The 13022-nt window shown below is 44.6% G+C and overlaps 1 protein-coding gene across 1 annotated transcript in view; it reads right to left on the bottom strand.

Moving 5' to 3' along the window:
- The window catches only part of LOC146812188 (bactericidal permeability-increasing protein-like), a 445329-nt gene that overhangs the window by 127964 nt on the left and 304343 nt on the right, over nucleotides 1–13022 (bottom strand). The window contains exons 10-11 of the mRNA XM_085619207.1: nucleotides 6753–6923; nucleotides 4219–4286 (exon numbers count right to left, since the gene is read on the bottom strand). Coding sequence (XP_085475333.1) covers nucleotides 4219–4286; nucleotides 6753–6923 — 239 coding nt within the window. The remainder of the gene's footprint in view (nucleotides 1–4218; nucleotides 4287–6752; nucleotides 6924–13022) is intronic.

Genomic DNA, 13022 nt, shown 5'->3' with positions numbered 1-13022 from the left:
GAGCCGCCTATCGACGTCGTCAAGAACTGACATTGCGCCGAGGCCGCCGACATCGAACCGGAACCGCCTCACGGCGTCGACACGACTCCAGCGGCGTCGGAGCTTCATAAAAAGGGCAGTAAGTGGAATAGAGGGCGCCTAAGGCCCTGTGGAGCCCTGGGAGACTATCCTAGGGGCTAGAGAGGTGCTGGAACCAGCTTGATTGTGCCAGGGGTGAGCTGAGACTAATACAGAGGGGTTGTGTAGTGTGGGAGAGCCAGATCTCTAGATTCCCCCTTGATCTACCTCAGTTTAGGCCTCAGCTTTGTCCAAGCCAGGGAGTATACCCCTCAGGCCATCCAAATCTCTACAAGCTGGGATTGAGTCAAATCATCCCATAGTACCTCAGGAATGTGAACTGATTTTCAAGTGTCACTGTTGGCTTTTATTATTTATTGAGGGCACTGTATTTATTGTATTTATCCTATTTATTGCCTCACAGTATTTATTGTTTCACAGTATTTATTGTCGCACAATATTTATGGTCTCGCAGTATTTATTGCCTCATAATATTTAATTGCCTGTTATGTAATGCACTTATATTTATGCCTTGATTATTTATGATCTACCTTATTTATTGAATCGTTAAGACAGTATTTATTTGACGTACCCTTCCACAGAAAAAGCCTTGTGTACTGTGATTGTATTATTATTTATTTAATCAGCAACTAAGAGAAAATAAGATAAAGAGATATATTTTCAGTATAATTTTTAAGATGTAGTGTCGTTTTTGGAACGGATGCACGCATGGTTATTGTGTGGGTATGGCGTATGCTTAACACGGTGCCTTCCTTACCGCTCGAGCCAAGCTACCACAGCGTGTCTGGGAGAACACCACCACCACCCTTCCGGTGTGGGAGTGGGTTTTTCTAACAACCCCTAAGTAATTTAAGTTGATCCAATTGAACTAACACACCCGAAATTAAGGATTTGCAAAAGAAAAGCCCCACACTGGAGCATTGTGGCCTTGGTGACGTGGAGTCATATGGGAACTGTAATGTAAGTACGCAGGCAGTGCTTAATTTGATCCAGAGCTTTCTGGTGCTCAGCACCAGCACCTAATCCTCACCACCGGCACGTATAGCACCAATTAAGGACACACTCATTGGGAAGGCACATGACTTTCCCCAGAATCACAGGATGTTGAACCACGCCAAGACTCCAACCTGGTTCCCCAGCTCCAAAATCGGCAGCTCTAGCCATTAGGCCAAGTCCTCTCCAGAATAATAAGTGCCAGGGCTCTAATCAGGATGCAGTATTCACCAGCACATTTCTCCTGTTAGCGTTGCATACTGAGGAGAGCCCCAGTACTTTTTTTATTTTACAAATTAACCACTGTACGCAGGTATAAAGATAAAGCAATGTATTTGTACACAAGGTTGTGACGCCAATCTCTCTCTCTCTCTCTCTCTCGCACCAACATTCTCTTCCAGCTTCCTCTCATCATTCTAAACCGACTCAACAGGCACAGTAACATTCTATGTGACTGGGGGGGGGCATAATGAAACAGGAAGATACCACTATAGCCTTATAGCCCGCCGTAGCGGGCTATACCGGCTGTTAAAGGCCCGCTGCAGCGTTAAAGGCCCGAGCCGAAGGCGAGGGACTTTAACAACAGCAGCGGGACTTTAAAAGCCGGTATAGCCCTGCCACGAAGGGCTATAAGGCTTTTAGAACATTCTGCCACTAGAGGGCAGAATGTTCTAACAAAACGAAGCCTTCAGGGAGCGCGAGGGGATTCAAATCCCCTCCGGCTCCCTGAAGTCTTTGTTCACAGCCAGAGCTGTGAACAAAGACACATTGGAATGTTGGCGCTCCGGGCTTATACCAGCCATTATAAGCCCGGAGCACTCCATTGTTTTCAATGGAGCTCCCAACATTTCAATGTTCTAATAGCATATATAACATTGCAACAGAAACATTATTTATTGATGGGGAGAGTTGGAAATAGGCAATGTACATGTGTATTGTGGGGCAGTGGGAGGAACAAGATGCCTGGTACGGGCTTTTCGTTGCGGGAAGGTCAACATTTCCTTTATGGGGATTATTTTGGGGTGAGACGAGAGGCATGATTCATGTTTCAGTGCATAGTTTTTGAGGTGGGAGAGAAGCATGCCACATATGCATGTTGGGGACAGAGAGATAGGCCTGGGCGATGTGAGAAAGTGAAATGTGCCAAGAAGCGAGGAATAACTCAGACAGGACGATGGGGGTGCTGTATGTCTCCCTTGAGGTTTGAGGATTTGGGGTCAGGACTCAATTATCATGCTTGAGGGGTGGGGAGCAGAACTCCAGTCTGGACCATATATATGTGTAATGATAAGTACGGTTTAGGTTATCAGGTAGCCCTACGTCATAGGAACGTATATTTCCATTCTTCCCCTTGAGCCCAAGGAAGCATTGCATTGTACGAAATGTAATATTTGTTCAACACAGTGAAACCAAATGGACTAACAAACCAGTTGATTGTTGAAGTAATGCCCAGTACTGGACTCTCGGGGGCAGATCTATATTGGAGATGCGCCACTTTTACGCCGCCGTTGCGTCACTTTTGTGACGCAGCGGCGGTGTAAACCCTGCGCCACGTTGCGCCATATTTACATCGTGACGCATCTATGGAGATGCGTCACGATGTAAAGCCCTGCGCCACGTAAAACCTGCGTCAGGTTTCACGTGGGCGTGTCGACAGAGGGGGGGGCGTTCCGTCGCAGAAACGCCCCTGAAAAGTGACTCAGTCAAATCTATAAGATTTGACTGAGTCACTTTCCCAACGCTGATGCGCCAAAACCCTGCGCAGGGTAGGTTGGAACAGTGCTGGAGTTGCGTCGCGCTTGCGACGCAACTGAAGCACTGCGCCAACCTTACGCCATCGGATGCGTCACGCATCTGTTTATTCCTGCGCCATGATGCACCGCATTGTAAATGCGGCGCATCATGTGTGAGAGTGCACAGCGTGAGAGTGCATAAAAGTGCACCAACAATGGTGCAAAAATGCCACAAAATACATTCAGTGCAGCAACATTTGGCATTTTATGCCTGGAAAAATTATATGAAAATAAATATAAACTATTAATATGCTGCTACATTTTGCAGTATAACCATAGTTTACAGATAAACCGGGTTTATGACTGATCAGTAGCAAGAATTGACTGCCAGAAAAGGAGGTGGAAGCAAGTGAGACAGTCAACAGATGATGATGACATTGAAGGCGCACAACAGTGAGAAGTGGTATAAGGGTGGAGTAGCACCTTGGAAGCTTTTAGAAGTTTGTCCAAGTGACTAAATTGTGTGCTTGTGGAGCGCGCGGTCACTCGTAATTGACCATCCTGGTGCTATGCTGGGGATCAACAGGGATCCTTACATGGAGGGAATGCTAGGTTAGATAAGGGAGTGACACAGTGCATCGGGGGCAGGACAAAACCATGTCTTTAAGGATTTCTGGAATATTTCTTCAGTTTCACTAAAAACTAGGGAGTAGGTTCCAGGCTTTAGGTACCCGCACAGTGAAGGTTTTTACCTCTCGGGATGTCAGTCTGAAGGTGGTGGTGGGGATGTGGTGGGCTCGGGATGTTGGCGTTGGAAGATCTTAATGTTCTTTCGGTCGTTTAGGGGCAGAATCGGCCGGTAGGATATTTGGGTCCGGTGGTCTTAAAGGACCTGAAGACCAGCAGTAGCATTTTGGATAAGATTCTTTTATGGATGGGTAACCAGTGACGTTTTTTTACGGCTGCTGACGCACAACTCCTTTTTGGAAGTTGAAACACTAGTCTAGCTGCTGCAAGCTGTACTAGCTGGAGCTTGTGGATTAGGTGTATAGACAGCCTGTGTACAGACTGTTGCAGTAATCTAGTCTTGATGTTATTGGGGCGAAGTATAGCTATGCAAAATTTTAAAAAGAACGAGCAAGAACCCCCTCATATTAATTCATTTACTTTTAATAAAATAACGATTTCAAACAAAATAAATACTACATTTTTGTCTTACGAGGTAATACTAACTGAAATTATCATGTTTCAGCCTTTCAATTTAGCAATGAGATAGCTGCAGCCGTATTGGTCAATATTCTACCATAAACCTTACAAACTACTGCTGCGACCCATCCATACCATTTCGATTTAGGACCGTTTCTCCTCAGTGAAAAGGTAAAAAGGCAGACGTGAATTATCGACATGGCCTTACCTGCTAAGCACGAGGTTTCCTATGATCCTATTTGACATTGCTGCAACCTTGACAGAAAGAGTCGTTGTCTGAAAATAAGAAGAGAAATAGATTAAACACCCTGTTTCCCCATTTGAACTTCTATACTGGAATTTATAAGCCATAAGGTTTAATGTAAATGAAGTTAGCTTATAAAGAAAATGTATATGTCCTCACTTTGGGTTAAACATGTTCAGATACTACATTAATGTTTTCGACATGGATTACTTAAAGAACAGCACTTTCATTGTATTGTATTGCAAAATGTATCTAGTGCTTACTACCCCTATGTGGGTCACTGACGTGTTTGCCTATGTGGGTTGCGCACCACAGTGTGCAGGGTGAGTGGTTGGAATAGTATTGTCTTTGATTTCTTTGATTTCGTCATCTGTGGGAAGTGTTTCCATGTCATGCGTGACGATCAACAAGGTGCGGTTATCGTGCTATGGGATGCAGTGCTTAGCAGTGTGATGGATGAAAACGTGTGAGATACAGACACGCAGTTTGTGGTTTTCAGTAAGCTGGCAGCTTGAACAGTTCTGCAGGTCTCTGTACGATATTTCTTATTTTCATAGTCCTCTTTGCTGGTTACTGCACTGGGTTGTCCATTATGAGATACCTCGTTTAAAGTTTATGGTCCTGAGCAGGCGTATGTTGGAGAGAGACATGGTTCAGAGCTCTGCTAGGCTAGACTTTGTGACTATCATTGAATATCTGACTGCCTTTGTGAGATGTCAAAAGCTGTTTTAGTATGCAGTTAGTTGAGACCCACAGTGTTCTCCCTTGGCCAGTGGCATGTTTTAGATCTCTTCAGTTATTCCATGCCTGTTCAGTTGGTGATGGGTGGCGTATTGCAGTCGACTGGTACAGTACTAGGTGATGTGACTATGAGTGTCAAGTAGCTTAATGAAATTATTGTGCACTCTGTATGAACTACAATTGACTGCCCAACTGCAAAGTGTTATGGAACTAGTATTAGCATGAGGCAGGTGGGTTATATATTGTGTTGTATTTTAACTGAATTTATATAGCACGTACTATCCCTGAAGAGGTGTTATAGCACCTTACACCGGGCAACACGCTGCTTCTGAACCCATGGTTAGCATTTTTTGTCGCGTTATTGTATGTTGTTCGAATTAGACTTGTGCTCTCAGCTGTTCAAGAAATCATGCATGCATTTAGTTCAGTTTCTATGTGGTAGAATAATGAATAGGAGATAGATGTGATCCTTAGTGGGTGAGAGGGATATGTGAATTCATGCATTGGTTGGCGGTAATAATAGATGAGCAACAGGAGATTGGGTCTTGTTAGGTTTCAGGGGTCTGACTTTTAATGGAAAGGTTGTAGTCTTTGAAATAGGGCATGGACAATTTTCAGAGATGCCATACTAGGTATTAAGGTGATCATGCTTGCGACTTAGAGTAGTCTGTGCTAAGAGAAAAGGCATGCAGGTGATGGAACGGACAGAGAGAGTCATTCAAAAGGAGATGGAGAGTCAGAAGTTTTAGGTCTAGGTCAGTTTTCATGCAGGGTTTTAAGGAAAATTGTGGAGTTATTTTGAGACAACACGTAAACCTATAGAAATAAATAATATTATTTGGTGGTGTTGCTATATCACTGAAGTCCATGAGAACAGATAAGCCGTAGGTAAATAGAACTAAAATAAATATGATTTAATTTTCCTATAAAATCCGATGGAAGAAATGGAAGTAATGTTTATCAAGACAGATAGTACCAGGGCTGTATCTAATCGCTGGCATAGAACCTCAGTAAATTAAAGAAACTGTAAAATATACTTTGAAGTTCAAGTGCTTACAAAAACAATAGCAGCTTGAAATACAGGATCCTGTATATTAACATTAAGGCTGATTAATGAGTTAAAACATATAGAACTGTTGATGGTCAACAGTGAATTACCGGGAGCTTTCACCGAGGGTTTCTGAGTGATGTCAAATAGACGAGAGCAAAGCTCGAGTTGTCTATGATGTCACACAGATCCCCGAGCATCTTATTGGTGAATCAGTATAGTGAAATATTAAAGTACGTTGAGTGGTGGATATGTCAATCAGTTATTTGGATTGAGAAGGATAGTGGGGGGATAGAAGAGGGAAAAAGCTTTGCATTTATATGGCGCTTGCTTCCGCTGATGGCGTGTTGAAACTTTTTTTTTGGCGAGTAAGACGCTACTCCGGAACCCATAAAGGATTAGTGGTGAATTAGTATAGTGAAATATGAAAGTAACTTGAGTGGTGGATGTGTTCATCAGTTATTTGAATTGAGAAGGATAGTGGTGGGAGAAGAGGGAAAAAAGTTTGCATTTATATAGCCTTTTTATCAGGTACAAGTAGTTTTTGAAACAGGGACTTTTAGTGATATCTTCCAATACAGCTGTGGTCACTTTGAGAATACAGAACCTTTCAGTTATGGTCAATGCCCAACCATCATTGGTAAGTGAGGGTGTTGTGATACTGGAAGTCAATTTGTTTAATTTATATTGAGTATATAGACATACTAACCACACTGAGAAGAAAGAGGGGTGCCAAGGAGGCATTGGGTAGAATGGCAGATGCTTGGATATCCAGCACAGGAGTGAAGCTGATGTTGCTTGGAGTGAAAGTCAGGAATGGGGCAGAAGCTGCAGATACCCTCATCGTCATCAACATGTCTGGGTAAAGCTTCTCAACCTGTAGATAAAGTAAAACATTTCAAATGATTCTAGGCTATTCTCAAGACAGTATATTGACATTCAGGGGCCGGTTCCAAATAGCCCTGAGATTCCACAACTGAAATTTACCACACTCTGAAGGGTGGTACTTAATGTGGGTACAAAACATCCCAGACTGTGGAAAAACCTCTAGTTTTTTATCTGTAATTTCAGGTTTGTCTGATGATTCACCATTTCAGGGACTACAATTCATTATTACTATAATCTAAAGGGGGAAACGCCCTGAGGCGTTCATTACATACCTACTATCTCCCTATGGATTTTATAACAAACGTAGGATTGGGCCTTCAATTGAGTCATTTCCTTCAAATCAGAGCTATTAGCTATGGATAAAGAGGATTGGCACAAGTCAATCTGTTTACACCACATTTTTTGGCAGTTATTAAACCTCAATCTCGAGATTTTCTGTTCAGATGCAGTATTTGAAGCATATTTTCAGTGCATACGGTTTGGAAGGATATAGGTTTTATTTGCAGGAGTTTTGTTGTATTCATGAAGTCCTCACACAGTCTTTACTTATCTGTATTAAGGTAAAGGCATGTATGTATCACAAAGAAACTGTGTATTGGAGATGGCCCTCTTTGTGAGGTCGCCTCCAAACATTTTGCCTTGCTCCTCTGCTTTTTGCTGAATTCGTTTTTGTTATCTTTATGATTCTGTGTACTTTACCACTGCTAACCAGTGCTAAAGTGTTTGTTCCCTCTCCTTAAAACATGGTAGAATTGGCTTATGCCCAATTGTCATGTGTGTTTTACTTATCAGCCCTAGTAAAGTGCAATAAATGCGCCCAGTGTGTGTAAATCAAATGCTACTAGTGGGCCTGCAGCACTGAATGTGCCACCAATGTAAGAAGACCTCTTGCCAGGCCCACACCTTCCTTTTTAGTACATATAAGTCACCCCTAGGGGAGGCCCTGGACAGCGCAGACGGCAGAGTGCAATGTATTTATAAAGCAGGATAGGCACTTTTAAGTTTTTCATGTCTTAGTAGGGAAACTCTAATTCATTTTTCACTACTACAAGGCCTATATCTCCCAAATGATAACTTTGGGATTACCTTATACATTTTATAAGTGGAATTACCAAATTGGAAAATATAACTGGTTCATGTTTGGTGTCTCTCGAACGCTAATTTAATATTCTACCTTATGGTGAAGTTGGATTTTAAATTTCAGTTTTGGAAATGCCACTTTTAGAAAGTTACATTTGTTTTTCACTACTGCAAGGTATATATCTCCCATATGATAACATTGGGATTACCTTATAAATCTTATAAGTGTAATTTTTTTTTTTTATTTATTTGAAAACGTTTATAAAGCGCAAACATGACCCGGCAGGGTATTAGAGTGCTGTACATAGTTGCCCGCTTTTTAGGCTAGAGCAGTAAGGTATAATTGAAATCAATGTAACAACAGTAAAAGCAGATTACAGACAAAGGCAGATTGACATCAGTGTGTTGTGCAAAAGGTAGCTTGCAATGAAGGTCAGGTAGGACATATGTTGTGAGGTCATTTCAAATATTATGTGATGTTACAGAGCTATTAACTCACAAGTCTATTCATGATCAAACCTAAGATTACTGATCCGGTTGGTACCAGAGCAATGTACAACAACGTCTGCTGGTTGAACTTTAGCAGGCAGAAAGCCATAGAAAACTATGCAAAAACATTAAAAGCATAAAAGGCAAATGGATATGAACATCAGCATTATGAACAGTAAGCGGATTGCATTGAGATAGGAGAGGCTAAGGATAAAGGGTAATTTCAAAAGTTGAAGAAGTTACAGAACTATTGTCTCCAGTGGCTATTCATGAGCAGGCATTTGACTTCTTCTTTAAAAGAGGAGGATGAAGGGATTGTTCTGATTTCTGGTGGAAGCGTGTTCCATATTCTCAGAGCAAGACCAGAGAAAGCGCAGTTGTAAGTTCTCTTCTTTTTGAACTTTAGTGGTTTCAGCAGTAGAGTGATTGTACTTCTTAGATCCCGATTCCAACCCGATAGTTCTAGCTTATTTGCTAGGTAAGAGGGTGTGTTACGCTACAGTGCGTTGTGAGTCAAGCAAGCTATCTTATATTTGATTCTTGCATCAATGGACAGCCAATTCAGTTGGCGTAGATCAGGTGTGATGTGGTCACACTTTCTTGAGCCGGTGATGAGTCTCGCCGCAGAGTTCAGAGTGTCTCTTAAAGGTGCCAGGTTGGATTTGGGGAGACCAGCCAAGGTCGCAATTCCGTATTCTAAGCGGAAGACAGCTTGTTGCAGGTCAGAAGTTGGCAGGAACTTTTCGATTTTCCTTAATGTGCAGAGTTGGTAATTAAAACAGGAAAATAGAACTGGTTCATGTTTGGTGTCTCTGGAACTCTAATTTAATATCCTAATTTATGGTGAAGTTGGATTTTGGATTACTGTTTTGAAAATGCCACTTTTAGAAAGTTGGCATTTTCTTGCCATGGCCATTTGGTGCTGGCAGCCTGTCACAGATCACAGGACTGGGTATAGTTGGCAATTGGGCTTTGTGTATTCCACCTAGATAGCCATACAGAATGGGATCTTAGGTATGGCTGAGTGGGCTGTCACTGGCAGGATTGGAGGGAGGACCTGGACCCAGCCTCACTTACACCTGAATAGGCCGTGTCCTTTCCCCATACAAAAGGCTGCCTACCCCCTGAAGTTAGTCTGTAGCCAAGGCACAGTGTATAAAAGAAGGACATCAGTTCAGTACCTGAGGATACTCTGCCAGGAAGAAGGACAGCTGTGCTGTTGAAAGGACTGCCACTCTGCTGGACTGCTACTCTGCTGCCCTCTTGCCTGGGTGAGAAGGACTGTACCTGCATCACTCGAACGCAGAATCCAGAGAAAGTCCAAGGGCTAGTTGGCCCGCCTCCTGGTCTAAAGCCTAAGGGACATAACAGGCTTCCAATAATCGTGCATCTGCACCTGGACTCTGCCATCTGTGAGTCCTAGAGCCTTGGAAATGGGCCTAAGGAGCAGAACCAATGCATCTTCTCTGCTGTGAAGCACAACCTTGAGCAGAATTGGAGTATTGCCACTGCTGCGTGGATTGGGCCCAGGCAGAATGTCTACATCACCCTCGCATCTCCGGAACTGACGCATCTTAGACCCAGGTCCTCGCATCTCTTGCCAACAGCAGCTTGACAACGCCAGACTCTGCATCGTAGCCTCACAGCTCCTCCGAACCGACGCATGGCCAGCTGCGCGCTGCATTCTCATCTCCGGGACTTTGCATCACAAGCCCTGTCGATGGGATCCTCAACATCGACGCAATGGCACATAGCACCACGCCCTCGCTGCATCTTGGAACTGACGCATCGCTTCGGCTGTGCGGCACTTCTTCACTTCGAATCCATGAAACACTCCGCAACCAGGATTTAAGATACTTTGTTCAGCGGGCCTAACAGGCCCCTTGTAGCCAGCTCGTGCTCTATCACGGTTGGCCTGAACTTGTGATTTTGTCCCGGTCCGGCATGACTAATTTCCCTTGTTCACGCTTTCGTGTTTTTTGACGCTATTTTACCCTAAAACATCCCTGATTGGATTTTTATCATTTGGGTCTTAGTTTATTTAATAAAATCTACTCTATTTTTCTAAACCAGGTGTAGGATATTTTTGTGTGGTGTTTTTACTGTTTAGTGTATGAAATGTTGCACGAATACTTTACACATTTCCTCTAAGGTAGGCCTGACTGCTCTATGCCAAGCTCCCAGAAGGTGAGCACAGGTTAATTGTGACTTTGCTCGTGCCATACTCTGACTACGATTGTGGTTGCTGCTTGATCAGGGCTCCCACCCCAGTTAACCAGTAATCCAATTTCTAATGTTGGCAATCAGTGGTGAGGATAGAAAATGTCTGTGTGCAGTTCGATACAGTAATTTGGTGTACGCTACCATCCTATATCTAAGACCAATTTGAGTAAATGCTCAGTGATTGACTTTTTTGATTCTTAAAAATGTATTCTCTCCTTACCTGATTGCTGTGTCTGTGAACTCACCTGCAAAGATGGAGTTTGAGCAGGTCATCCTATATAGCTACAACATGGCCCAGCTCAATGATGTTTGTCAGGAGAGGGGGGTGCCCGCTAATTGGAGCCCTAAACAGGCTGTGCTGTAAAAGGCCTTGAGGGCATGGGCAGAGGCCCACACGACGCCAACAGATGATGAGTCAGAAGAGTTGGATGAGGAAGAATTTGAGCAGGACCAACAGGAGGATCTTGAAAAGCAGTCTGTTGAGGAGGAGGTCACCTACTTCCGGGAGTGGATATCTTTCCATGGGCAAGAAGCAGTGTGTCTTCCAGGGGATGGGCCCCTAAGGAGTTGAAGGAAAGGAGGGAAGAGAGGAAGCTCAAGTTGAAGCTGGCCAAACTGAAACTAGAGAAAGAAGAGTCTGAGAGTACCTTGGAGGAGAAGAAATTAGCCATGGAGGAAAGGAGAATGGTCGATGAGCTAAGTCTCAAAGAGCTGGACGTCAAGGCCAGGCATGTAGAGTCCAATAGTAATGGTGGCAGCATTTCTTCAGTGCCCCTGGAGACATGAGGGTTCACATTCACAAAGGTCTGGTGCCTGACTTTGTTGTGGGTGACGATATTGATACGTGATTTGAGGTTTGGGAGATTGCCTTATGGATGCACAGGATCCCCGAGGAGGATTGGGGGCTAGTCTGTGGAGGCATATCACTAGCGAGGGGAAGGACACCCTACTGGCCCTACAAAGGGACGACAGAATGAGGTACACCCCATGAAGGAAACACTTATCAGGAAATATAGTCTGACCCCAAACAAGTGTAGGACAAAGTTCAGGGACTGTCAGAAACTGGCCGACAGGCCTGGGTGGATTGTGTTGATTTTTTTTGCAAGGCACTGTGTGGTTGGGCGAAAGGCAGTGAAGAAAGGATGATCAGGGGCTGTACAATTTGGTTGCAAAGGAGCACATGTTCAGCCTTTGTCCTGCAAAGCTGTGCCAACACCTGATTGATAGTAAGCTCAGTGACCCTAGGGAGCTTGCTAAGGAGGCGGGCCACTGGATCTCCACCAGGGTCATTTAGAAGGTACCTGGGAGTGACCCCCAAGAAGGGGATATCAGGTTCCCCTCAGCAGAGTGAGGGGGAGGTCAAGGAATACACAGACAGGTCCCAGTTTAAGGGGGGAGGAAGGGATTCCCATGCCCCTTCTAGCGGTGGCCCGGGCGCCACATTTCCAACCCCACTGCCTTGATTGTTCTCAGCTAGGACACAAGCTGGAGGACTCTGTCTGTCCTAAGAAACCACCCACTGTGGGACCTCTACATGGATGGCCAATGTGGTGTTAGGTGTAAGTAGTGCCCAGGTACAGGTCAAAGACCATGCCATGATCTCCGTTAGCTGGAAGGTGGACTGAGAGGGTGCGTTAGTGATCCGTGAGAGTGGGAGTCATCACTTGCACCAGGTGAAAGTGTATGGGGTACTAGTCACTGCTCTGAGGGCCACTCGGTCTAGCAAGACCATGGTAGTAGAAAGGTTAGTTTTCCCAGAGCAGTACACTGGGCAGGTGTGTAGGGTAACTCAGGCTCATGGGCAGGACTTCTTCCGGCTCTGGTATCACAGGAGTAGGGTGTGGAGGTGAAACAGAGGAGGGTCATAGTTATTCCCCAGATGCCCATAGACTGCATTCTGGGGAATGAGTGCCCCCAGTGTAAGGAGATCTTTGAGGGGGCCACCCAAGGCACTCTGACAGCTGAATTGTCTGGGGGTCCCACTCCCAAGCAGGGGTGACAGGGCCCCAGATGTAGGGGCAGGAGCTGGAACCAGTGCACAGTGGGAGGACCAGTGAGTCAGGGGTTGCCAACCCATAGGACAGAGCACCTCAAGACAGACCCTGGTGAGGCCGCTTCAGGCCAGGGTTGGCTCCATCTATGCACTGTCACGAGAACAGAGGGCTGGAAACCTCCGCCAGGCAGACCGGGTGTAGGATATGTTTGTGTCTTGTTTTCACTGTTTTGCTGTTTGAAGTGTTGCAAAAATACTTTGCACATTGCCTCTGAGTTAAGCCTGACTCTCTGTGCCAAGCTACCA

This window comes from Triturus cristatus, chromosome 7, assembly GCF_964204655.1.
Source record: "Triturus cristatus chromosome 7, aTriCri1.1, whole genome shotgun sequence".
Taxonomy (NCBI): Eukaryota; Metazoa; Chordata; class Amphibia; order Caudata; family Salamandridae; genus Triturus; species Triturus cristatus.
Note: the sequence above shows the minus strand (reverse complement) of the source record. Positions and strands in the feature narration are given on the sequence as shown.